This window comes from Herpailurus yagouaroundi, unplaced genomic scaffold, assembly GCF_014898765.1.
Source record: "Herpailurus yagouaroundi ecotype Mexico unplaced genomic scaffold, PumYag 192, whole genome shotgun sequence".
Taxonomy (NCBI): Eukaryota; Metazoa; Chordata; class Mammalia; order Carnivora; family Felidae; genus Herpailurus; species Herpailurus yagouaroundi.
The window spans coordinates 8134331-8157943 of record NW_024412423.1 but is presented as its reverse complement, the minus strand read 5'-3'; the positions used below and the strand labels follow the sequence as shown (position 1 = coordinate 8157943).

Sequence of the window (23613 nt, the reverse complement as noted above, 5' to 3'; positions counted from 1 at the left end):
GCCTAATTATTATTCCTGCACATATCTTTACACTTTAATTTTTTATCATTGCCAAGCCATCAGACATGGATTTGGAGCAAAGTCAAATAGGAAATTATATTCCACTGTGATTTTTGAGCAACTAATAGTTCCCACTTGAATGAAATGAATTTTTACGCCAAATTCAATAATACAGCTCCAGTCTGGAAATTCAGAGCTAAACTGTACTTACCTGAAGTTTAACTCATTAGATTTCTTAACTTCACCATATAAACCCTAAGCTCCGCTTTTCAGTCCGGCCATTAAGTTACAATGTAATGAGGCCTAGCTCATTTTGTTTGGTTTGTTATTCTCCATATGTAAAATGGCAATAATCCAAATTCTCCAAGGTTCTCCAAACCTCATTTTAGGATTTACGTTAAAGCATCTAAAAAGGGTTTCTAGAAGCCCTAAAATTCTGCATAGATGTTACAGGTGTTAGGTACAGATATTTGGTCCAATTTTTTTTTTTTATTTTTAATGTATATTTTTAACACTGTGAGACTATACTAGGAATCACTAACTCATAGGTGCTATGTATCAAATTCGAACACATTTTGGTGAATTCCCTTCCAAGATACTGCCTGGTTGACTCATTCTTGTGTGCAAACCTCAGTTTAAAGCTATTCCTACCAAATCTGTGCATACAAATGAATTTTCTTTAAATATTTATTGGGGCATCTGGATGTCTCAGTTGGTTAAGCATCTGACTTCAGCTTAGGTCATGATCACACCTCTCATGACTTCGAGCCCTGATCGGGCTCTGTGCTGACAGCTTAGAGCCTGGAGCCTGCTTCAGATTCTGTCTGCCTCTCTCCCTACCTCTCCCTGGCTTGGGTTCTCTCTCTCTCTCTCTCTCTCTCTCTCTCTCTCTGTCTCTCTCTCTCTCAAAAATAAATAATAATTTTAAAAAATTTAACTATGTTATATATAAGTAAGGGTATCAAATGGCCCTGGTCTTTTTTTTTTTTTTAAGCTAGTATCTGGCTTACATTTATATCTAGAGATGTATAACAAGGGCCTCATATCCATGAAAGGCCTGTGTGCTAAGCCATCCCTATTGGACATGTATGACACATGGTCTCATTCAGTAGCTTGTGGGCAGTGCAGTGAGACTGTATAAGAAGAAATTATTAAAGCCAGTTTACAAGCCTGGTTGATTAATGGCAGATTTTGCAATCATGTTGGGATATCACAAAATCATATAGTATCTCAGACAGAACAGAGGACAATGGAGAGTAGTCGTTCTTCAAACATCCCCTGGCCTGACATCTCCTGGCTTAATCTGCCATGTACATGGCCTTTGACCTTATCACAGTAAACTATACCTTCCATAAGGTTGCTATGGTGAGAGAACTCAGTTCTCTCAAACCAATAACCCAGCTTCTATAATACTGTGCTCCTCCCATTTATATACCATGTAAGATTCAGATTAATCTGCCTGGAACACAAGCTTATCACATATTAGTCGACTGTTCCATGATACATTAATTTCCAACAGATAACACTGGAAATGTGATTGACAAATCACATTTATTTTATTAAAATAAATATTTTTTTTTAATTTTTTTTTCAACGTTTATTTATTTTTGGGACAGAGAGAGACAGAGCATGAACGGAGGAGGGGCAGAGAGAGAGGGAGACACAGAATCGGAAACAGGCTCCAGGCTCTGAGCCATCAGCCCAGAGCCCGACGCGGGGCTCGAACTCACGGACCGGACCGCGAGTTCGTGACCTGGCTGAAGTCGGACGCTTAACCGACTGCGCCACCCAGGCGCCCCTAAAATAAATATTTTAATAAATTTTGTATTTATTAAAGATTTTGTGTCCTTCTTGTCTTTGATGTTTATAATAAGAAAGACAAGCAGTAGTTAGATATTGGTGGTGGTACAAATTTGAAAAGAAATTTTCCCACTATACCTTCTGGATAGATAATAATTATAGAGTGTCCTGAGAGCATACTCTGTTACATTTTCAACTACCTGTACATTGAGTCAGGATTCCCGTAATATAGATTAGAGTACAGAGTTCTACACAATATTCTATCAGAAAATAGGACTCACAAGCTAAAAAAAAAAAAAAAAAAAAAAATTAAAAATGTTAATCTATAACCACTGATATTTTCGAACCATCCTGGTCAGTAGAGTCAAAAATCAACTGTGTCATCCAAGCTGTATTTTGCCCAATACAAAATGAAAAGTTATCATTTTTCATTGAGTAAGTGTAAGCGTGAGTAAGTGAGTAAGCGTCACTAGTAAGGGAAGGACACTTTTCACATCATGCCAACCTGAAACACAGCTGGAACAGCTTTTCAAAATCAAATATGTAGTCAATGTATAAAACTAGAAAAGTAAGTTTCAGGCGAAATGAAATTGAGACATCATCTGTATCAGAAAGAATGCAAACAGGTCTGATAATAATAATATCATGTTATCAGCATTTATCATAAATACTGTGTGCTTCTGGCCTGGATTTTGTATTTCTGATAAAGAATTAAAGTAGTTGCGGGGAGCCTGGGTGACTCAATAGGTTAAAGCATCCAACTCTTGATTTCCGCTCATGTCATGATCTCACGACTCATGAGATCAAGCCCTGCATCTGACTCTGCAGTGACAGCACGGAGCCTGCTCAAGATTCTCTCTCTCCCTCTCTCTGCTCCTCCCCTCCTCTCTCTCAAAATAAATAAACATTTAAAAAAAAAAGAATTAAAGTAGCTGTTCAATGTTGAGTTGTGATCATACATGACTACATGACTTTCAGCTCTGCCCTTAGCCTTCCTGCCCTATTCAATCTCTTCCTTTTGCCTCTATTTATTTACCTTATAAAGCTATGTTCCAAATTCAAAATAAAGCTACTCCTGTAAGTTATACAATAATTACTCCTCAGTTAAACTTGTCTTTAAGAATATTAATAAAGTGGTGCACCTAGGTGGCTCAGTTGGTTAAGTGTCCGACTTCGGCTCAGGTCATATCTCCGGATTCGTGAGCTCAAGCCCTGCATCGGGCTCTGTGCTGACAGCTCAGAGCCTAGAGTCTGCTTCAGGTTCCATGTCTGTCTCTGTCCCTCCTCCACTCACATTCTCTGGCTCTCTCTCAAGATAAATAAGCATTAAAAAACGGAATATCAATAAAATGACTTTAAGAAAGAGCTTCCGGGGCGCCTGGGTGGCGCAGTCGGTTAAGCGTCCGACTTCAGCCAGGTCACGATCTCGCGGTCCGGGAGTTCGAGCCCCGCGTCGGGCTCTGGGCTGATGGCTCAGAGCCTGGAGCCTGTTTCCGATTCTGTGTCTCCCTCTCTCTCTGCCCCTCCCCCGTTCATGCTCTGTCTCTCTCTGTCCCAAAAATAAATAAAACGTTGAAAAAAAAATTTAAGAAAGAGCTTCCACTTTGTTTCCATTTTTCTCTTTCATTCCTCAAAAAAGAGAACAATGAGGAAAGAGTGGATATTAGCACTTTTTATTATATATTTTTTTGTAAATAAGAACTAAAAAAGTATGAAGGACCACCCATTCCCCAACCATATCCATTCTTTTAAATTTAGTCAATAACTCTCAACTTAATTTTGTTTCCCCATGACACCAACCACTATTGTGTGCACTCAAAAGATTCAGCAGGACTCAGTGACTGCAAACGATATTTTAATTATTCCTAAGTCATAAACTGTTTTATTTTACTTTTCCCTTAGCATTTTGTATAACTGAAGCCTATTCGTAGATGCTTCAAGTAAATGCATTCAATTATAAGTTGTGTCCTTGTGCTTTTTGTATCACTCCTATATTATGTAATTATTTAAACAATACTGTAAGCAAATAACGTGTGTAGCGAATTATGAGTTAACCATAAAGAAAACTTCAGTTTCTCTCTTAGTTAATATCTTCTGCTAGAAGACAACTTGATAACTTTTCATCTCAAGAAAATGACTTTGGATGAGTTCCCCCAGAACCAAACCCAGTAATAAACAATCTGGTTCCTTGGGGGGTGCCTGGGTGGCTCTGTCGGTTAAGCGTCTGACTCTTGGTTTCAGCTCAGGTCCTGAACTCAGTTTCATGAGTTCGAGCCCCACATCAGGCTGTGTGCTAACAGTGCAGAGACTGCTTGGGATTCTCTGTCTCCCTCTCTCTCTGTCCTTTTCCCCCTTTTGCTGTCTCCATCTGCCTCAAAATAAATAAATAAACTTAAAAAAAAATATTCTGGTTCCAACAGTTAATTTGAGAAATGGAAGAAATCCCAGTAAGGAAGTAAGAAAGAGAGATAGGGAAGAGAAGGCCAGCACTGAAAAGTGTGTTATTAGCCAGGTGACAGTGTAGGAAAGTAGGGCTAATCCATGGAAAAAACTCTGAGAAATGCAATGGTCCTACCAAAAGGGCAAGGGAGCTGGAGCATTTATGTACCAATCACTGGTAGAGGGCTGCTCCTGAGGAACTATTAATTCCCCTCATTTCCTCCTGCCATCTGGACAAGCAGAGCAGACTTCTACAGTGTCAGGAGAAACTCTTGGACTAGAAAATGGCAGACACTGGCAAGGTGGAAGTCTGCCAAGTGCACAAAATGGTAACGTGTAAGAGGTATGGGAAGGGCACTGCACAAATTACCAGGGAGACAAGTAGCAAAAAGCAAATCCTGAAGGTTTCACAAGTGATCTTAGCAGATGAGTAAAGATAATAAGAAATGTCTCTCCCCAAAAGCCCGAGACTCACTGTTCTTCATAATTTGAGTAATGGTTGCTGATTACTATTTATTTGACACCTCCTGTTTGCCAGGTACTGCCCAGAGGGGCCAACATCCATGATCACATTTATTATTCACACCAGTCCTATTACTATCATCTCTAATTCCCAGATGAGGACATTAAATAATTACTTATTACTTAAGATTAAATAATATGGATTAAGTAATTTACTGAAGTAATAGATACCAACGCAGGTCTGACAGATACCAGCACATACATTCTTCTATTGTTTTCAAAGGTCCCTAGATGAACGGATATGGCTTTGCTAGCATGAATATGTAATCAGCTCTGGAAATGCTATTTAAAGAACTTCATAGTCCACCTCCTTCTGAGAAAAACCTATGTCGTAATATCGTCATAATTCCAGGGGCACCTGGGTGGCTCAGTCAGTTGAGCATCCAACTTCAGCTCAGGTCATGATCTCACAGTTTGTGAGTCCGAGCCCCGTGTCGGGCTCTGTGCTGATGGCTCAGAGCCTGGAGCCTGCTTCAGATTCTGTGTCTCCTCTCTCTGCTCTTCTCCTGCTCATATGCTGTCTCTTTCTTTCTCAGAAATAAAGATTAAAAAAAATTTTTTTTAATATCTTCATAATTCCAGCCCGTGTACGAGAAACGAAGAGACTTCCCACACTGGTGGCCCTGTCATTCCTACAGTGTGGGCTTTCACGAGAAGCTCTTATTTTAGCACCTGACCCTTTGTGGTTGGCACTATGAAACCACCTCTGCTTCTATGTCCTTTCCCAGTCTGACTTCCATTCACACTGCCTGATCATGGAGGGGGCAGTTTCTGTTGGGCAGGATCATCCCAGCCTGACTTTTGTTTTACCCCTTCACATTCTACATTCCGCCAAGTGGCAATTTTATTCTCAGATATTCAGCTAGAACTTTAAAATAGATTTCCGAAGAGTATCTGAGTGTTAGAACTTCAAAGTGGTCAAGTACAACTGTGCTCTCCCATAGAGTAAACCTAAATTCTAATCCCTGTTACATGGTATCTGGGGAGAAATCACATTTCATATTCTCATGTAGGAATCCCTTTTTACTCCTGATTCTCCAAATCATTCTTAAAACCTGCAAACTTCAAGTCTTCTAACGTTATCTTAGCTCATTTTCAGTTTGTATCAAAGGAAAGTCCTATCATGGGGGAAAGGCTTCCATTACTTCACCAGCTTAATTTCTAGACAAAAGCTTTTAGGTGATTGGCAGGAGAAAATTTGAGTTCAGTTAAGCCACAAGCTAGGAAGACAGTGCGTCCACTTGTGCTTCCTAAGCCACGAGCAAGGAAATGCAATGAAGGTCACATCCTGGGACAACAAATCCCATGGAGAATACTGTTATGTTTTGTTATAGTAACATTTTGTGGTAATAGGTGGTTTGTAGAAGATTCCCAAGATCAAAGGAGTTGGTAATGAGGGACCTTCAGAAACGGAAAGTAAGAAGGCTCTAAAAACAGTAGCTATTTGGAAATTACAAATGGTATCCATCCGGTGATGAATAATGAAGATAAACAGCATATCCCTACTCAGGGAATTCCTTTACTTTCAAACCACAGGATATTGGGGGTGTTGCCATGATTAGGGGTACTTTTTGCACTCTGGTTGTTAGACATAATTTTTTAAAAGTTTTTATTTAAATTCCACTTAGTAATATACAGTATAATATTGGTTTCAGGTGTACAAGTTAGGGATTCACTGATTCCATACAACACCTGGTGCTCATCACAACAAGTGCACTCCTTAATCCCCATCACCTATTTAACCCATCTCTCCAACTCACCTCCCCTCGGGTAACCATAATTTGTTCTCTACAGTTAAGAGCCTATTTCTTGATTTGCCTCTCTTTTTTTTTCCTTTGCTCATTTGTTTTGTTTCTTTAAATTCCACATGAGTGAGTCATATGGTATTTGTCTTTGACTGAAGCACTTGGCTTAGCATAATACTCTCTAGCTCCATCCATGTCTTTGCAAATAGTAAGATTTCATTCTTTTTTTATGGCTGGGTAATATTCTATTGCATAAATACACCACATATTCTTTATCCATTCATCAGTCAACGGATGCTTGCACTGTTTCCATGATGTGGCTACTGAAGACAATGCTGCTATAAACATCAGGGTGCATTTATCCCTTCAAATTAGTATCTTTGTATTCTTTGGGTAAGAATACACTACCTAGTAGTGTGAGTGCTGGATCGTAGGGTAGTTCCATTTTTAACTTTTTCAGGAACCTCCATACTGTTTTCCAGAGTAGCTGCACCAATTTGCATTCCCACCAGCAGGGCAAAAGGGCTCCCCTATTGCTGAATCCTTGGCAACACCTGTTGTTTCTTGCGTCGTTGACTTTAGCCATTCTTACAGGTGTGAGGTGCTAAATCACTGTAGTTTTGACGTGCATTTTCCTGATAATGACCGATGTCATTGAGCATCTTTTCATATGTCTGTTGGCCATCTGTATGTCTTCTTTGGAAAAATGTCTACTCAAGTCTCCTGCCCATTTTTAATTGGCTTATTCATTTTTGGGGTGTTGAAGTTCCTAAGTACTTTATGTATTTTGAATACTAACCCTTTATCAGATAGGTGCTTGTAACACATAATTGTCAATCTGAATGTTAACAGAGACACACACATTGAGAAAAAGAAACATTTCATTGGGTCTGTGCTCTGAAAAATCACAGGTTTTTCATCAATGTGACTAGAGGCTTCCTTCACATCCTAAAACTATTTCCACAGAAGTATCTTCCCTTCCTCAAAAGGGAAGCTAAGGAGACTTTTAGGAGTGGCTCTTTTCCCTGAGGCAGGCATCAGTTTTCTTCTTTCAAAATAATCAGTAGGGTGAATATTTTGCAACACGAAGAGACAGACCAGACTAGACACAAAAAAACAAACAAACACAAAGCATAAGAGACTCTTAAAAACTGAGAACAAACTGAGGGTTGATGGGGGGTGGGTGATGGGTATTGAGGAGGGCATCTTTTGGGATGAGCACTGGGTGTTGTATGGAAACCAATTTGACAATAAACTTCATATATTGAAAAAAAATTTTTTTGAAATAAAAAAATAAAAAACAAACAAACATAAAAATGAGCTGAACTTAATTCACAGAGACATACTGAATCCATCATTGTGATTTTAAGACTATTTCTTAAATGTCTCAGCAGATCTAGATCACACACATGCGCACACACTTTGGTAGGACAGAGGGTCCTGGATAAATAAGGAATTCAGCAACCACTTTTAAGGAGAGATGTTAAGACTTTTGTTACAACCTCTTCTGAAGTAAAAAACGGTTCCCTGTGGCAAGGTCCATCACCTCATTTGAGGCAAGCCCAAAAAGCAGGGCCCTCTCTGTTCCAGAGGAACAGCACTGCATACGGGGCTGGCACAGGTGTGGCCCAGAGAGAGGTCGCTGAAGAAGTTTCCAAGTTAGCACATGTTCCATCTCTGACAACCTGTGGCATACATACATTTCAGGTGGCACTCCTCACTTAATTATCATGGCTGCTAACTTCATCTTTTTCTCAAGATAAATAAAGAAGCTAGGAATTGTATGGGAAGCCTCCATACAAGGGAATTTGGCCAAAGGTCTCTAGAATACCCTTTTCTTTCTTTTTTTTAAGTTTATTTATTTTGAGGGGGGCAGGGAAGAGCATGAGCAGGGGAGGGGCAGAGAGAGAGAAGGAGAGAGAGAGAATCCCAAGCAGGCTCCATGCTACTAGCACAGATCCCAGTGCAGGGCTGGACCTCATGAACCATGAGATCATGATCTGAGCCAAGATCAAGAGTCGGACCCTTAAATGAGCCACCCAGGTGCCCCTCTAGGAGACCCTTTTCATCCTCACGAGGTTGGGGGACAGGAAGAGGAGAAGGTAGAGAGGCCCAGGAGTTGGAAAGGCCCTTAGCTGCTACTTGCTTCCAGCATTCTGCTCCAGAACCCCTCATATTCTGCTTTTCCCCATCAGCTGCTATTTCCTTTCAGCTGTTGCAGGTGCCAGACTCCCTTTCTACAGTGATGACCCTTTCAGGTTGTGAGGTAACTTTTTAAAATACAAAGAAAGCTCTGCCTTGTATAATCTTAGGAGGTGTCACTGATTCCATGTTGCTCTTAACAGAATGAAGGTATGACGGCCTCCACCCACCCCACTCACTCCCTCACTTAACTCCAGTGCCCTGTGTAATCCTGTGTGTGACCCTGGACCACACACAGAAGAATTTGAGCTTTCTGTCCGTGTCGATGCCCAGATAAATCCACCCTACACACAGTCATCTAACTGATTTTTCTGAAACACACATATGACATAGTTACTTCTCTGCCTAGTACCTCTAGTGAATCCCCTTTGCCCAAAGAACAAAGTTTAAACTTGTGAACATGGCCTATGAAACCCTGCCTCCCTTTCCAGGCACATCCCCTGTCACTTTTCTCCCTCAGATTTCATGCCCCCAACGTACTAAAGAACATACATTTTTTCCCTCATCCTAAGGATTCATAACGGACTGGTCTCTCTTCCTGAAATTTTACTCCTTCCCTCCATCTTTCCCTCATTCCCTCCATCTGGGAGGCTCCTGGAAAATATCTGCTCATCCTGCAGGTCTCCACTATCACTTCCTCGGAGAACCCTCTCTGGTCCCCCGTTCCCTACCCCTACCACTGGGCTCAGTTCATTGACACTCCTGTTTGAACCCACAGAGACTCTACTTCCTCTATTGGGCAACTTATTTCCTATGCCAATTAATTAATTCATTCCTATGCCTATTTCTTTATCAGTCCCTCTGAACTATAAGCTCCTGAAAGACTGAGAACTTGTTTCCTTCACTACTATATCTCAAAACCTGACACAATACCTGATACCTGATAGCAATCCAATTGATGAATGAGTGAATGAATGAATGAATGAATGTTTACAAATGAATGCATGACAAGCTGGCCACTTGTATAAGGTCAGTCCCTGTTCCATTCCTCACTCCCTTACCTGCAACCTAAATCACAGCCCAGTTCTTCTGGTGGCCTTCCCTGGTGCTGCAGCATTTGTGAAATTCCAGCAATATCCTTCCCACCCCAGACACCCCTACTTTTTATCATATGTTTCTCCTTCAGTCTAGTAATACCAGTGAGCCTAAACCTGCCCAGCCTTCTTCTGAGCCAGGTGCAAAACCTTCCTTTCACAATGCTATCAGAGGCCACAAAAGAGAGAAAAATCTCTCTGCACACTTCAAGAAGCAACACCAAGTCTTTGGGGCCTGGGAAATGCCAATGTAAGCCCAGAAAATTCATGGCACCACTATAGTATCAGCCCTACTTCCTCTCTGACAGTGAGGGCCCAAAGAGCATATCAGAGAATTTTCTGGACCTCTATAGTTTTAAACAAGCTCTACGTTGACATACAGTTTGGATCGAACCTGCACAGTGGATTTAGCTCAAGTCTGGCTCCATGACTTGCCTTGTGGAAATAACGTGAAGTTCACTGTTGTCTCTGTAAGCCATAAGACTTAAACTTGAAAGTCTGGTCTTTGCCTGGTCCTCAGAAAGATGCAGGCCTGGGTCTGTCTTTCTAAGACCAGATAGTCACTGTCTGAAACACGAGAGCCTGGCCATGCATCCAGAAGTATAACAGGACTATTTCTGTCTGTCTAGGAACATGGGGTTTTTCACATGACTCATGTTAAATCTCTCAGGACAGCAAAACTGTACTCATAAAGGGTAAAAGGTATATTAATCCCAAGTTTCACAAACCTTCTCATCTCTTATTATTCATATGCAACCAGTTCTAGAAAGATTCCATTTTGAATTGGAAATGTGTTTGTAAGGATGCAATTTCGCTTTGGGGCTCCCCCTTAGATATGGGCTTCCAGATTTACCAAAAGTCATTAAGAGAAAGGTCCATCCCACCTAAGAGAAGCCCAAGGAAGTAATTCCAGTCAAATACTGGCTGTGGCTTTTCAGCTATGTTCATGAAGGATTTTACACCATACCTAGATGACCTCAAGCAACTTGTAACTACCCAAGAGCCATTTTGTGCCACACCCCTTAGCTGCCTCCACCATAGCTCATCAGTACTGTCATCAGACTTAATCAATAAAAAATACAGGACACCCAGTTAAACTGGAACTTTACATAAATCATAAATACTTATGTTTTGTATAAGTATATCCTATGTGCTATGTAGGGCATATTAATACTAAAAATGTTTTCATTGGTTTTCTGACATTCAAATTTAACTACACATCCTATACTTTATCTGTCATATCGTACTCATCGGAAATGGTGGAGACTCATAAGGATCCCAGAGAAGCCTCAGAGAATCCTTGACTTTTATTTATCCACCCTAAGCAGTGAGCGTAAACTTCCCACTCCAATTAATAAGCTATAATGAAGTATATCCTTAGTTTCAGGGCTTTTTCTACTTGTCATTATCTTTTTTGTTTTGGAGATGTTTATTTTTTTTCCCCTTAACCTTAATAGCTCCTCAGGAAATATTTGAATGTTCATTAGACAAAGGAAAAACAACATGAATCTGAAAAATTAAGGGAACCACCTGGTGTTTGATGAAAAAGTATTAGGAAGATTGAGAAAGCCAAATTTAATAAGTGAGTCCTTCCAAGGACATTTTCATAGTTTGATATTCTCCCACACTCTGAAGATGTGATTGCGTCAAGAATGCAGGGCTGCTAACCACATTTAAGCCTTCCTTGTGAGTCTATCAAATTGAAGATGCTTGTATACTAAGAAGTGAGCTGAGTAGCTGCTATGGGGACACTGGCAGTTGATGGAGCCCTTCCAAAGGCCTGGAGGGAAACAGCAAATTTTTCTGTGGGTCTCCACACTGGCCCCAGTGTTACCACACTCCTGGTACTTGTCAACTTGAAGTACCGTTTTACCCATCTTCACTTGTCTGTTACTATTTAGACAGCATACTAGACTTGACATTACATAAATTATATTCAAGAAACCATTTTTAAAATTTGGTAGGCAGTCTTAAATATATACATTCTAGTCCCTGGCTTACCTTCATTCAGCTGAATAAGGGTTTTTATAAAGAGTCGGTTTAGGAGCACATGGGTGGTTCAGTGGGTTAAGCATCCAACTTTGGCTCAGGTCATGATCTCATGGTTCATGGGTTTGAGCCCCTCATCAGTCTCTGTGCTGACAGCGTGAAGCCTGGAGCCTGCTTCAGATTCTATGTCTCCCTTTCTCTCTTCCCCTCCCCCACTCATGCTCTGGCTCTCTCTCTCTCAAAAACAAATAAACATTTTTTAAAAAGTCAGTTTACTTACCCCATGTAACAAACCCATGCACGCTAGAGATGTAACAAGGTAACATATTTAAAGGTTTTAGTGGCAAAACCATCCACTCTTCCAAATAGAGACAATAAAGCAAAATGATTAAAGGAATGGATTTTGACTTGCTCCAAAGTCTCAGCCAAGTTGTCTGGCCCCTGTGTAAGTTCTGGAGCAAATGAAAGAAAAAGAAGTAGATGAAGAAGTTATTCATGCCTCATCTGCCCTTATCTGTTACAGAGGGTTTATAACTGTACCTGTTCGATGGGGATGTCATGAAACTGTGTGTAAGAATTATATATAAGCAGTGAGAAGTGTACCTGACACAGAGTAAGCACTCAGCAGATGTTAACTATTAGCTACTGGAAAATTTGTCCATGGAAAGGACTTCTTTATCAGCAGATGACTCAACAGGAGAGAGCAAATCACAGAATCATAGCAAGTTAGAGGGGACTTAGTTCATACTCTACGTGAAAAAGTGTGTATGTGTAGAAAAATGTCCGAAAATTTGCATATCAAATGGTTAATCATGTTAACTTTGAGGATTGGAATGAATATAGTGGGAAAAGAATAAAGAAAAAATTGCATTTTACTCAATTTATCCTTTGAGTTTTTATACTCTTAATATATTGTTTGTGAATTTAGGTTTTTTTTCATTTTATTTTATTTTCAAAAAGAGAGAGTGCACACAAGTTGGGGAGAGGGGCAGAGATAGAAAGAGGGAGAGAGAGAATTCCAAGCAGGCACCACAGTTAGCACAGAGCCCGAGGCAGGGCTTGATTCCACAACCCTGGGGTCAAGACCTGAGCCAAATTCAAGAGTCAAACACTCAAATGAATGAACCACCCAGGCACCTCTGTTTGTGAAATTTTAACAAATGTATCAGGATAAATGGTTTGAAGTTTTTCTGATGTGCCTGTATTTTTATTTTGGAATTGTTGGCATTTCCTGCAATCTTTGGATCTATGCCCATTGAGTCAACACACCGTCCTGGAGGGAAGAGGTAACAGAACAGAAGTCAAGTGAGAGGAAAGGAGTCTGGGAAGTGGGAACATGTCGTAATAACTGTACTTTCGGGAAAGGATATGATGGCAAATGAGGCAAACGTCCTACCCTTGCAATGAAAAGGATCTCTTGGGCTGAGAGTGGATGAAGTCTTGGAGTGCCTGGCCGAGAGAACCAACCAGAAGGCAACACACACACACAGTCTGAGAACACTCTACTTGTCTCCAGACATCAGCCTAACTCCCCAGCAAGAGAGGTATTCGGGTGGAACCCATCCAACTTACTCTGCGTTTACTCTGCCAGGTCATTCATAAACCCTTGAGTTATGGCATGGTCCAGACACCCAGGAAGGTGGTGGCAGTGGTGATGTGGAGAGGTGACCCCTGCCTGCACTTGATGAGATCAAACAGAACCGGCTCAGAACTCTCTTAGGCCAGAAGTTTTCTGCACATGCGTGCACACACACAGACACACACACACACACAGACACACACACACACACACAGACACACACACACACAAACCACTCTGGCTATCTGGGCCAGGTGGACCTCATTAATCTTGGAATTTCTTAGCACCTGATAGGACTACAGTATACAGTAACCTTAGGCATGAATAAATTCTTCATCTAGCCCCTCATATGCCCCAGGCTAGTGCGATCTAGAATAAGAACAAAGTTCCCAGATGGTTCCAGGAGCTGTGCCCACAATCCCTTAGACCAGGTAAGGCTCATCCCACAATATGATAATGGCATGGGCCTGACAGAGTCATTCTCTAGACTAATTAACCCACACAAATACAAGAATACCTGGTTTGTGGTACTTCCTCATTACTTGCTAATTTTATTATTCTGTTTCCCCTCCTTACCAGAGTGGTTTAAAGATCAAATTCTCAAGTTCCCTTAGAAAAGGGGAACTAGTTTTTCTATTGACAATCCTGCCTCTTACCACATTCTCGGCTTAACCTGACTCTAGGTTCACTAAGCTGTCAAAATGTGTACTGTTCAAGTCTTGAGGGAAAACAAGTGGAACGTCTCTGAGAGGGAAGAGCTTGGCTAAGAGACTAGAAAAAATATTCCCCAGGAATCAGAAGAGAGGATTCCAGGGGCCCAGAGCAGAAGGGAACTCAGGTCAGATTCTTGGATGAGGCTAGAAAATCTCAGATTGGAGTATCGTCTGAGAAATTTACACAGGGAACCTTGGGCCTCTGCACTTACAGGTGCAACACAGAAACAGGAAGGACCTTTCAGGTTTGATGCACCTGTTACAGGGCAAATGGGCATCTCCACTGAACTTGTCTGGGTAAGTAATTAGAGCTCATAGGACCCTTTACCCTTTACCCCCATCTCCACCTCCAACATACCAAACCACACACACACACACACACACACACACACACACACACACACACACTCATGCACATCTTGGTACAGATTAAAACCACTCCCTAATTTGTTTCACGTGTGATTTCCTTCCAATTTTTGTTTCACGGTTTCTTTGGTTTTCTATTTACACAGATCTGGGGACACATTTACCCCATGACTCCTACCCAAATCATCTTAACTGGATGGTAATTCAAAGCTGAGATTTGAGCAGTTGTCTAGGGACTCTAATTTGCTGGGAGGTATTCTTGCTATGCATTTTGTTTTTAGAAGGGTTTGGAATGCAACTGCAGGTCTCCAGGGGCCAGCCTTTGTGGACTGCCAGACAGGGAAGCTTCCACCATTGCAAGAACACCAGTGAAGTTATCACTTTTCAACAGTCAAACATCCTCTAATTTGTGAGGAATAAACTCCGAATGTTTGGGAGGAAATTAGGGAAGGAGACTGAAAGTTTACTGAAATAGGGGGAAAAAAGAGTCAGGATAGTAAAGAGGCAAGAAAAGGATCTTAAAAGTTAGAAAGGAAATGCAAAGAATAAAGAGAAAAAGACAAGATTCTTAATGGATTCATCTGCTTCAACAGAATTAAGGAGGATTATTGATGTGTGAAGACTGTGGCATAAAGCAGATACAATTATTAGAAGGTGATAAGAAAAGAATGAGAAACAGGATTATCAAGTTACAAATTCACTGTAATCGTGGGCACATAGGTGGCTCAGTCAGTTAAGTGACTGACTCTTGATTTCAGCTCAGGTCATGATCTCATGGTTCATGAGATCAAGCCCCACATCAGGCTCTGAGCTGACAGTATGAAGCCTGCTTGGGATTCTCTCTCTCTCTCTCTCTCTCTCTCTCTCTCTCTCTCTGCTCCTCCCTGACTTGTGCTATTTCTCTCAAAGCAAATAAGTAAACGTTAAAAAAGTATCTATCAAATGAATTATAATGAACTCAAGTTATCCACAGAGCATTCGGTTTACATTTAACATCAACATTTATCCAGGAAGCCCAGGAGAACACACAGATAAACTAGTAAGAATAAGACAGGTTTAATAAGGCAGGTGGATACAAGATTAACAAATTTAAAAATCCAGCAAGTGTCTCCACACTTCGCAATAAACTCTTCCTGCAACACCTGACTTGGACCGACAGGCCCTTGTGTTGCTCTGCTCTGTGCTTTCAGGGAAGTCTCTCTCTGAACAGGAATGGCAGCCAGATCTCTCATTGTGTCAACAGCATCCCACCGAGTTATGTGAAATAAGCTCTCAGTGTTTGAAACAGTCAGTGGAAGAGAGAAGTCAAAAAAACCTTCCAAGAAAAGAAGAAAATGATGAAGACCCAGGAAGACTGGGGGTGTGGGGTGTGGAAAGGGAATGTTCCTGATGGGCTCGAGGAACAAAGGAACAAGACAAAGGGGAAGGTTACAGAGCACACAGACGCCGTCAGAGAGGGAATGGAATCCCCCAGACGGTGGTGTGAGTACGGAAGGGTAGGATGAGCCTCCAATTCTGAATTCCTGGAATGGCAGTCAAAGGGGAAACAGGGCATCTTGAGGCAAAACATGTGAATATGCAGACGACATCCCCATTGGACAAGCTGAGAAACATGAAACCGGTGAGTAAACTGGTTTATTATTATTATTATTATTATTATTATTATTATTATTGTCATTATCATTATTATTCAAATAAAAATGACAACGCCAGATCACAGAAACCATGGTTGATTCAATAAAGCCCCATGGAAATCACATTTAACATTCCGAAAAAAAATCCATAAGACTTTGGAATTAGACCTTATCCTGCTTAAATGGACAGAGTCTCTGAACGTTGAATTATTTCCTTCTAATTCCATCTGTTCTCTAAAGCCTGGCATTGCCCCCCTACTCAGATTAGAAAGACACATAACTACCCCCTCACCTGCAGTCCAGGGACAACCTCATGCATCGAAATGAGTCTTCAGGGCCTCCTAGACGTCTTTAGTTCCAGGGGGTGGTAGCCGTGTTGTGAAGATTAAGTTCAGGGATGAAAAGTTCAAAAACTTGAGAGGCTAGAGGAAGAATTTATTTAGAAATGGAAATTTAATGTCAGAACTGAAAATATCAGAGCTTATTGGCTTAAACTCTTGCTACAACTATCTCTGCAAACACAACGGGTGGGTGTGGTTAGATGGCCTCTTCTGAGCACTGTGACAAAGTCTCACCCATGCAAGAGGGACCTGTTCCATGGACAGCTTCAAAACTCAGAAATTTCTCCTCTGTCCTGGTGTTTCCTTGTGAAGCCACAACTCATAAACCCTCATCCAGGCCAGACCTGGGGAGATATGCACACCAGCCAGCAGCCCTCTGAAGACTGCCTTCACAGTGCTTTCAAACACGACCCATAGGACAGTTTTCACAGCACCCACTACTTACCGACGACCTCTTCTGAAGCCAGTGTAATTTGTCATTTGTGGAATCCAGCCTTGTGAAAACAGTCACACAAAAGCCTAACCAATCCCGAGTGCTTCAGTACTGTTGCTGCTGGAAAAGGATTGTGGGCGTCTTTGGTGCTTATAGGAGACCTGGTTCATGAGCCACTAGAGGGAAAAATGTAGATGGTAGATAGATAGACAGACAGACAGATAGATAACTTCACTTAAAGAACATATCCAGGTAAGGTTTGGAAAACAGCCTTTATTGCATATGGTATTTATATTTTCATGTGATGCCAGATTGAATGCCGGTTCCTTCATCTTTCTTCACATCATTGGCATTTTATCTGCTACTATACCCAGGATCCTTTCTTCTCCCTGGAATTGATTAAACACATAAGGCAGAACAGGAAGAGACAAGAAGTGAACGTGAGCTCCATGAGTCAGGGTGACCCTTCACCTTTGCCTTAAAGCTCAGAGCCACACACACCACACTTTTTATTTCCAGACCTACTATAGCAAACGGAAGGTTCTGGAATATTCCCAGATCTCTTGGGGGCTCACTTCCTTGTTTCTCTCCCTCCACACTCTGCTTTCTTCCAGAGGGCTACATCCATGGGCCGGGATAAGATGCTGGCTTTGGCCGAAGGCTCTCACACCTCAAACCGCTGGTCCTGCTAGGCCCCATGTCCTCTCTCCAGACCACTCCTAGCCCTTGAAGTTGCAATGAGCTCTCATCCCAGAAGGGCTGCTGGCAGTATTTGCTCTTAGAGCTCAGGTCAGTCATGCAGTCAATGAAATAAATGCCAATCAAAACTCTCACTTTCTCAGGGCACCTGGGTGGCTACATCAGTTGAGCATCCGACTCTTGGTTCTGGCTCAAGTCACGCTTTCACGGTTTCTGAGTTCGAGCCCTGTGTCAGGCTCTGTGCTGATGGTGAGGAGCCTGCTTGAGATTCTCTCTCTCTCTCTCTCTCTCTCTCTCTCTCTTTCCCTCTCTCTCTGCCCCTTCCCACCTCCTCTCTCTTTCAAAATAAATTTTAAAAACTCAAAAAAAATTTTTTTTCAATTCTCACTTTCTCACTTAAGGAAATGGAGGTCAATTTCCTGGATGCACTGAGTATGCCACAAGCTGATGCCACTGCGGAGCCACAAGGTAACCCAACGTGGCCATGGAATTCCTTCCCCTAGATTCCCCTGGAACCCCCTGACATCAGCTCAGACCACACCAACCTCAGGCCTTACTTACTTCTCCCAAAAGAAGGCCACACCGTCTTCCAGGAATTTATGGCTCACAGATCTCAATTGCTGTGTGGAAACCAGAACAGAGAAAGACACTTCTTGGTTCAAGAGGAAAGGTGCTCGGTTAGCCCTCGGAAATTTGCAGGACTTCCTGCGGGAGCTGAAAAGCTCGGGATGAATCCCCACTGACACTCATAACTGTATCAAATGCCTGGACAAGAAGCAAGGGGCCCGCTCACCCACCCCCCCTCCTTAAGGTGTCCCCTGAGCTGTCAAAGCTCCCCACTCTCCGTTCTGGAGGAGTGAGCCTGGATGGGAGAGACAGGAGTGTTGTGGAGAAGGCACAGAGCCCTCACACGCTCAGCCCCAGCTCACTTGTTGTCCTTTGGAGAATGAAACACACAGCCTGGGCACTGGCTTCAGGGTCGCTTCACGCGAGGGTCCTCCTGCGCGGGCTGCTCCTTCTCATCCTTTTCTTCCTGCTTCTCTTCCCCCTCCTCCTCGTTCTCATCCTCCTCCTCCTGGGTGCACTCAGGTTCCACGATGCCCGTCAACTGAGCCATGGTGAGGTGGAACACATGGCAGCTGAAGCCCTCCCTGATCCCGTACTGGACATGCTCCTGGAGGACCTCCAAGGTGGAGAAGACCCGGCAGCAGGCCATGCATCGGAAGCCAGTCTCCACGGTCACCAGCCAGTCGGGGGTCTTGGCTCTGGGTCTCTCCTCAACAGTGGGTGAGCCTGGCAGGCTGTCTGACTCTGCCGGCTCCTCGTGGTCCTTGTTCTCCCCGCTGGGCTCGCTGTCAGACAGCAGGTTTCTGGTGGACACATCAGAGGGGGGAGTACCTACCCGCACGTTCTCAGGAAGGGTCACTTCTTCCATCCTCGGCTGCTTCTCTAGTGACTCCGAGGTCTCCTCTGTCTCCCAGGAGACAGCCACACCCTTTTGCATTTGTACCTGCATGTAGTATATTTTCATGCCCCTTTCCTCTTTGTTTCTGTACACAGAGGACACACAGGTCTTATAGGATGAAGGGGACGAGAAGGAGACCTGGTGTGAGGGGGGAGCAGTCTCCCCTCGCTCCTGACCCTGGACTAGGGGTGATCTAGGCTGGGGACTGTCTCGATGTACTCTCCGGATTCCTGGGAAAGGAAATTAGAGACATAAGAACGTGCGTGGGGCCGACCAGAAGCTGAAGGAGCTTCAAGTGTGGTAGAGGGCAGAGGGGCTCTTGGTGTAAGCAGCTTGGTGTTGGTGTTCATACTCCGGGGAGGTGGGGGGGGGGTGGTGTATCTGGTGGCATCTGCAGGCTGTGAGTGTTTGTAGGGAGACTGGGGGGCGTCTGTATGTGGGGGTGTGGAGTCAGGTAGCAGGGCACTGCAGAACGTGAGGGACGGTGGTGGGTTGCGCGTGCCATGAGCAGAACCTGAGTTGGGGCTACCAGCGGGGTACGTGTGCATGTGGCATGGGGACAGTGGTGGAGAACATGGCACTGTAGATCACGGGCTTGGGGTGTGTGTGCTAAGAATGGACGTGCATGGAGTGAATGGTGGGCGTCAGGCGTGGGGATCTGAACTGGATGGTCTTGCTCCAGAGCTGGAGAGGCCTGTGCTGAGATGCTCCGCCCTTCTCTGGAAGTAAGGATAAAGGCAAAGCCTGCACAGCTCCTCTGAAGGTGCTTAATTCTGTCCCTCAGCCCGACAGCTCGAGCTCGGACCTTTCTGGCCCTTGTATCTTAACTTCCCCACTATGATTGCACCAGGGCTCACGCTCCCCCACATGGAGCTTGTATCCACACTCTCCCAACAGCTACGCCATCTTCCCAGGCTCCTCCGTTGAGCCCTGATCACTTCTGACTGTCCTGGATGCCTTCCCAGCCTCTCCTGGATCTGTGTGTCTCCAGCCCCGAACCCAAGGGGCCCCACATCCAAGGAGCCCTGAACGCTTACCACCATGGATGAACTTGCGTGGAGAAGAAACACAGGAGAAGTATTCAGAGGCAGAGGACACCTCCCCTACCCCTGCGCCCCAGCCTTTGGCCACCCCAGGGGATCCAAGCCGAAGGGCATCCTCCTGCGACTTCGAGACTCCTGAGAGAGATAGGAAAGCCTGAGACACCATGGGTGGGGCATGCTAATGCATCACTCATCCATCCAACAAATATTAACAGAGGGTCTGACCCGGGTCAGGTTCAGCGAATACACGTGGTCGACCGTCTGGTCCCCGGTGGATACTCCTGCATTTAGTTACTATCGATAACTATTTTGTTAGTGTCTTGTCAGAAGCGAAGGCCTGAGTGGTGGCTGTGAACAGCATGTCTGACACGTGAGAATAACATGTATCAGTCAAACCTTTCACGCCTGTGGGGACGGTGTGGCGAGCACGGTAGAAACGCATAGAGCGTTTGGAGCATAGCGTGTGTTCACAACTCAGGAACCGTGCGACCTGTCACATTTCCTGATTTATGTAATATGGTCTGTATTTATGGTGTGTATTCAATCATTCATTTATCCATTCCTTCAACAGTGTTCAGCTACTATGTATCAGGCACTCTTCTAGGCTCTGGGAATGTGGAACGTTCTGGTAGAAGACAGATACTAATCAGGGTATGATATGTCAGCTGATGTGAAGTATACAAGGATTCCCAGAGTTAGCAAACAACAATGGAGGACGCCCAGTTAAATTTGCGTTTCAGGTAAACCACAAATAATTTTTATTTGCGAGTGTTCCCGTGCAATATTTGGGTCATGCTTATTTTTAGTGTAAGTATGTACCATAGAGTATCTGTGATACACTTATACTCCAGAGTTTGGTGTAACGGGAGAGGACTTCGATACACATGGATCGTATGTGAACACAGTGGACGAGTGATATGCACATGTGCCTATATGCTCTGTACAATTTAATAAAATAGTGTGTGTGCAGACGTGCAATTGTTTTCTCTATCAGAATGTATATGGGTAAGTGACAGGAACCTTACAAGACAGACTTCACAGCTAAGGACACTCTCCCCCTTCTCCCCATTGCTCCCCCTGCCCCATCACACACAGAGAGACAAACGTATCTTGCCAATCATTGCTTTCTCTGTCCTATCCCAGCTGCTGCATCAAAATCCTCCTCCTGTCCAGGCCTCCATTCCCAGGGCCCATCTTACACTCTTCAGGGCCCTGGACCTCGTGGAAGCTGATGAGAGAGCTCTAATTTGGGACAGAAGCCTCCGGCTGGATCTCTGGGGTGGGCTCCACTCTGCCCCACCTCTTGCATGTGACCACCCACTTTCTCAGGACAAGCTACTTGTTTGTGTAAAACGCACGCAGTCACCATGCACCCTAGGAAGTAAATCCACAGCTTTCGGAGCTCCCTGAAAGTCCCTGACTACATTTCTCACCCCCCTCCATCTGGGCATGGTCTGTAAAAGACCCCTCCATTCCCTTGGTCTCCTCTGGAAAGCCCACACCTGTAGATTCACAAACTCCCATGGATCAACTGGCAAATTCTTCCTGCTAAAGGAATACGATCTCCACACTTTCGGTATGATGCCATCCCTAGACCATCTCCTTCTGCACAGGCATGTCACTTCTCAAAATGTTTTTGAGCAAGGCTTCTCTTTCCTCTTTGATGGGTCGATCTCTATCAGCACCCATCACACCCCACACCCAGGGACCCCAGAGGAAAATCACATAAAGAGGATAAAAGAGAACACAGGACTGAGCCTGGGCAAGCGGGACCCCAGCCTGCTCTGAGTCCAGCATAGCTCCAGGCCTGAGCAGGCCAAGAGAGAAGTTCTCAGACTGGCAGGGATGAATCCCTGGCTTTTGGGGGGCATCTGGCCTTCCTGTGCCATCTCACACCACCGGGGACCCTCAGGACGGACGCGGCAACATCTGCTGCCCGCCTCCCTGGGGGAGGCGCAGACTGGCTGCAGCCTCTGTGCCCCACCCCCAGACAAGGTGCCCAGCACATACCTCCTCCCTGCTCAGCCGTTTCCTGGGACTCTTCATCTTCCAGATGTTTCCTCTTTTGTCTCTGTTTCATGGTACCAGCTACAGAAGCTTCTTAGAAGACACCTAACCCCCAGCTCTTCTTTTCCCTCGCTGGCTGGCCCTTCTTGACTCTCAGAAAATATGATGAAATGGCCCAATATAAGCAAAAATAGGTGAGTCCCCTAAATGGCTGAGGACGTCAGACGGCTCAGAGAGTGAGCAGCACTGCCCAGGGTTCACTACAGCACAGGGCTGTTAAGGTTCAAAGGTCACCAGGCCCACAGCAGAGTTCTCTGACCTTACTGATGATGTCAGAGCATTCTGGGGACCTGGATCCCACACAGCCTTTGCAAATGCGGAGACCCCATTTTCAAGAGTCATTCCTTTTTCCCAATGGAACCTTTCCCGTGAATTCAACTCTCATCTTCTTAAGAGTGAAAGGATATTTTGAGATGCGAATCTGTTCTTGTTGATTTTTTTTTTCCCTTTCTCCCTTTATTTTTTACCCTTTCCCTTCTGCATTCAAGTGGGAAGCAGGCTCTGGGTTCACTGGCCAGAGGAAAGACGTGCAGGGCTGAAAGCAGCAATACTGTGCTTATCATCTGGGCTTTTATTTCTAAAATCCCAAACTCCACAGAAAAGTGAGGATACTTGAGCAGAAACCTATCAGAAGCAGGAACTTTGAAATTATACACTTACTGTCTTCTTTTCCTGCTAGCTTAAGATCTATATCATCACAGAGAGGTCTGTGGACCATGGAAGAAAAGGAATCTCTAAAGTGCGGTCAGAGGGTTAGATATGGCAAAAACTCTCGGAGTTGATGGCTGTGTTGTACATATGAGCAGAACCAACCTGTCCCACCCATGACACAAGAGTCACCAAACCAAAAGGAAACATGGCAACTGAGCCACTGGACCTCTAAGCTACAAGTGTATACCCCCCTAAACAGTAATCATGCTCTCACCTCAACCCTCATGACTGTGGCTCTGTATGATTTCTGAAGAGGGATGGGTAGAAATCCAAACAGGACTTCAGCAGGATCCAGGCTTAAAATACAAATTAAGTGGAGTTACAAAAACAATTTCATACTATTTCTTGCACACCTCTGCTCGTGGGCTGAAATGTATACCAGTTATAAGCGGCAACCCATCTGGATCCTTCTGATCCCAGTCTAAAATGAGAGACACCCCCTTTCGGGGCAGTGGCCGTGATCCGGGGGGAGTACTGGTGTGCTGGAATGAGGCAGGCTCCCAGAAGTCCCCACTGGACAAAGGCAAGTCCAAATCTGAAAGGACGTGTGGAACATCAGTCTCCAAGCAGGGAGAGTGAAAACAGGACAAATACCCCCTTGTGAGAATTTGCTGATGAGATTCAATCTTCCTGTTTCTTGGAGAATCCCTAGGTAAGAAGGTGCAAAAAGGAATTTAAAAAAAAACTTTGTGGTAGAAATTTTCCAGCATAGAAAAAGTAAAAGAAATTGCACAACAGGGATGTGGTGCCATGGACCTATCACCCAGTATGAACAATTATCAATATTCTCTCATTCTTGTCCTATCCACCACACCCCCTCCCTCACACCAC

General features: G+C 43.9%; 1 protein-coding gene across 1 annotated transcript; it reads right to left on the bottom strand.

Annotated features, from left to right (window-relative positions):
• Positions 1 to 17050: 17050 nt before the first annotated feature.
• Positions 17051 to 21071, bottom strand: FAM170A (family with sequence similarity 170 member A). Its single transcript, XM_040444306.1, has 4 exons — positions 19999 to 21071; positions 18426 to 19191; positions 18058 to 18116; positions 17051 to 17186 (listed from the first exon to the last, which is right to left on the bottom strand). Exons 1-2 carry the CDS (start codon positions 20168 to 20170, stop codon positions 18470 to 18472), a joined length of 894 nt encoding a protein of 297 aa, XP_040300240.1. The 5' UTR covers positions 20171 to 21071; the 3' UTR covers positions 17051 to 17186; positions 18058 to 18116; positions 18426 to 18469.
• Between the last annotated feature and the right edge of the window lie 2542 nt (positions 21072 to 23613).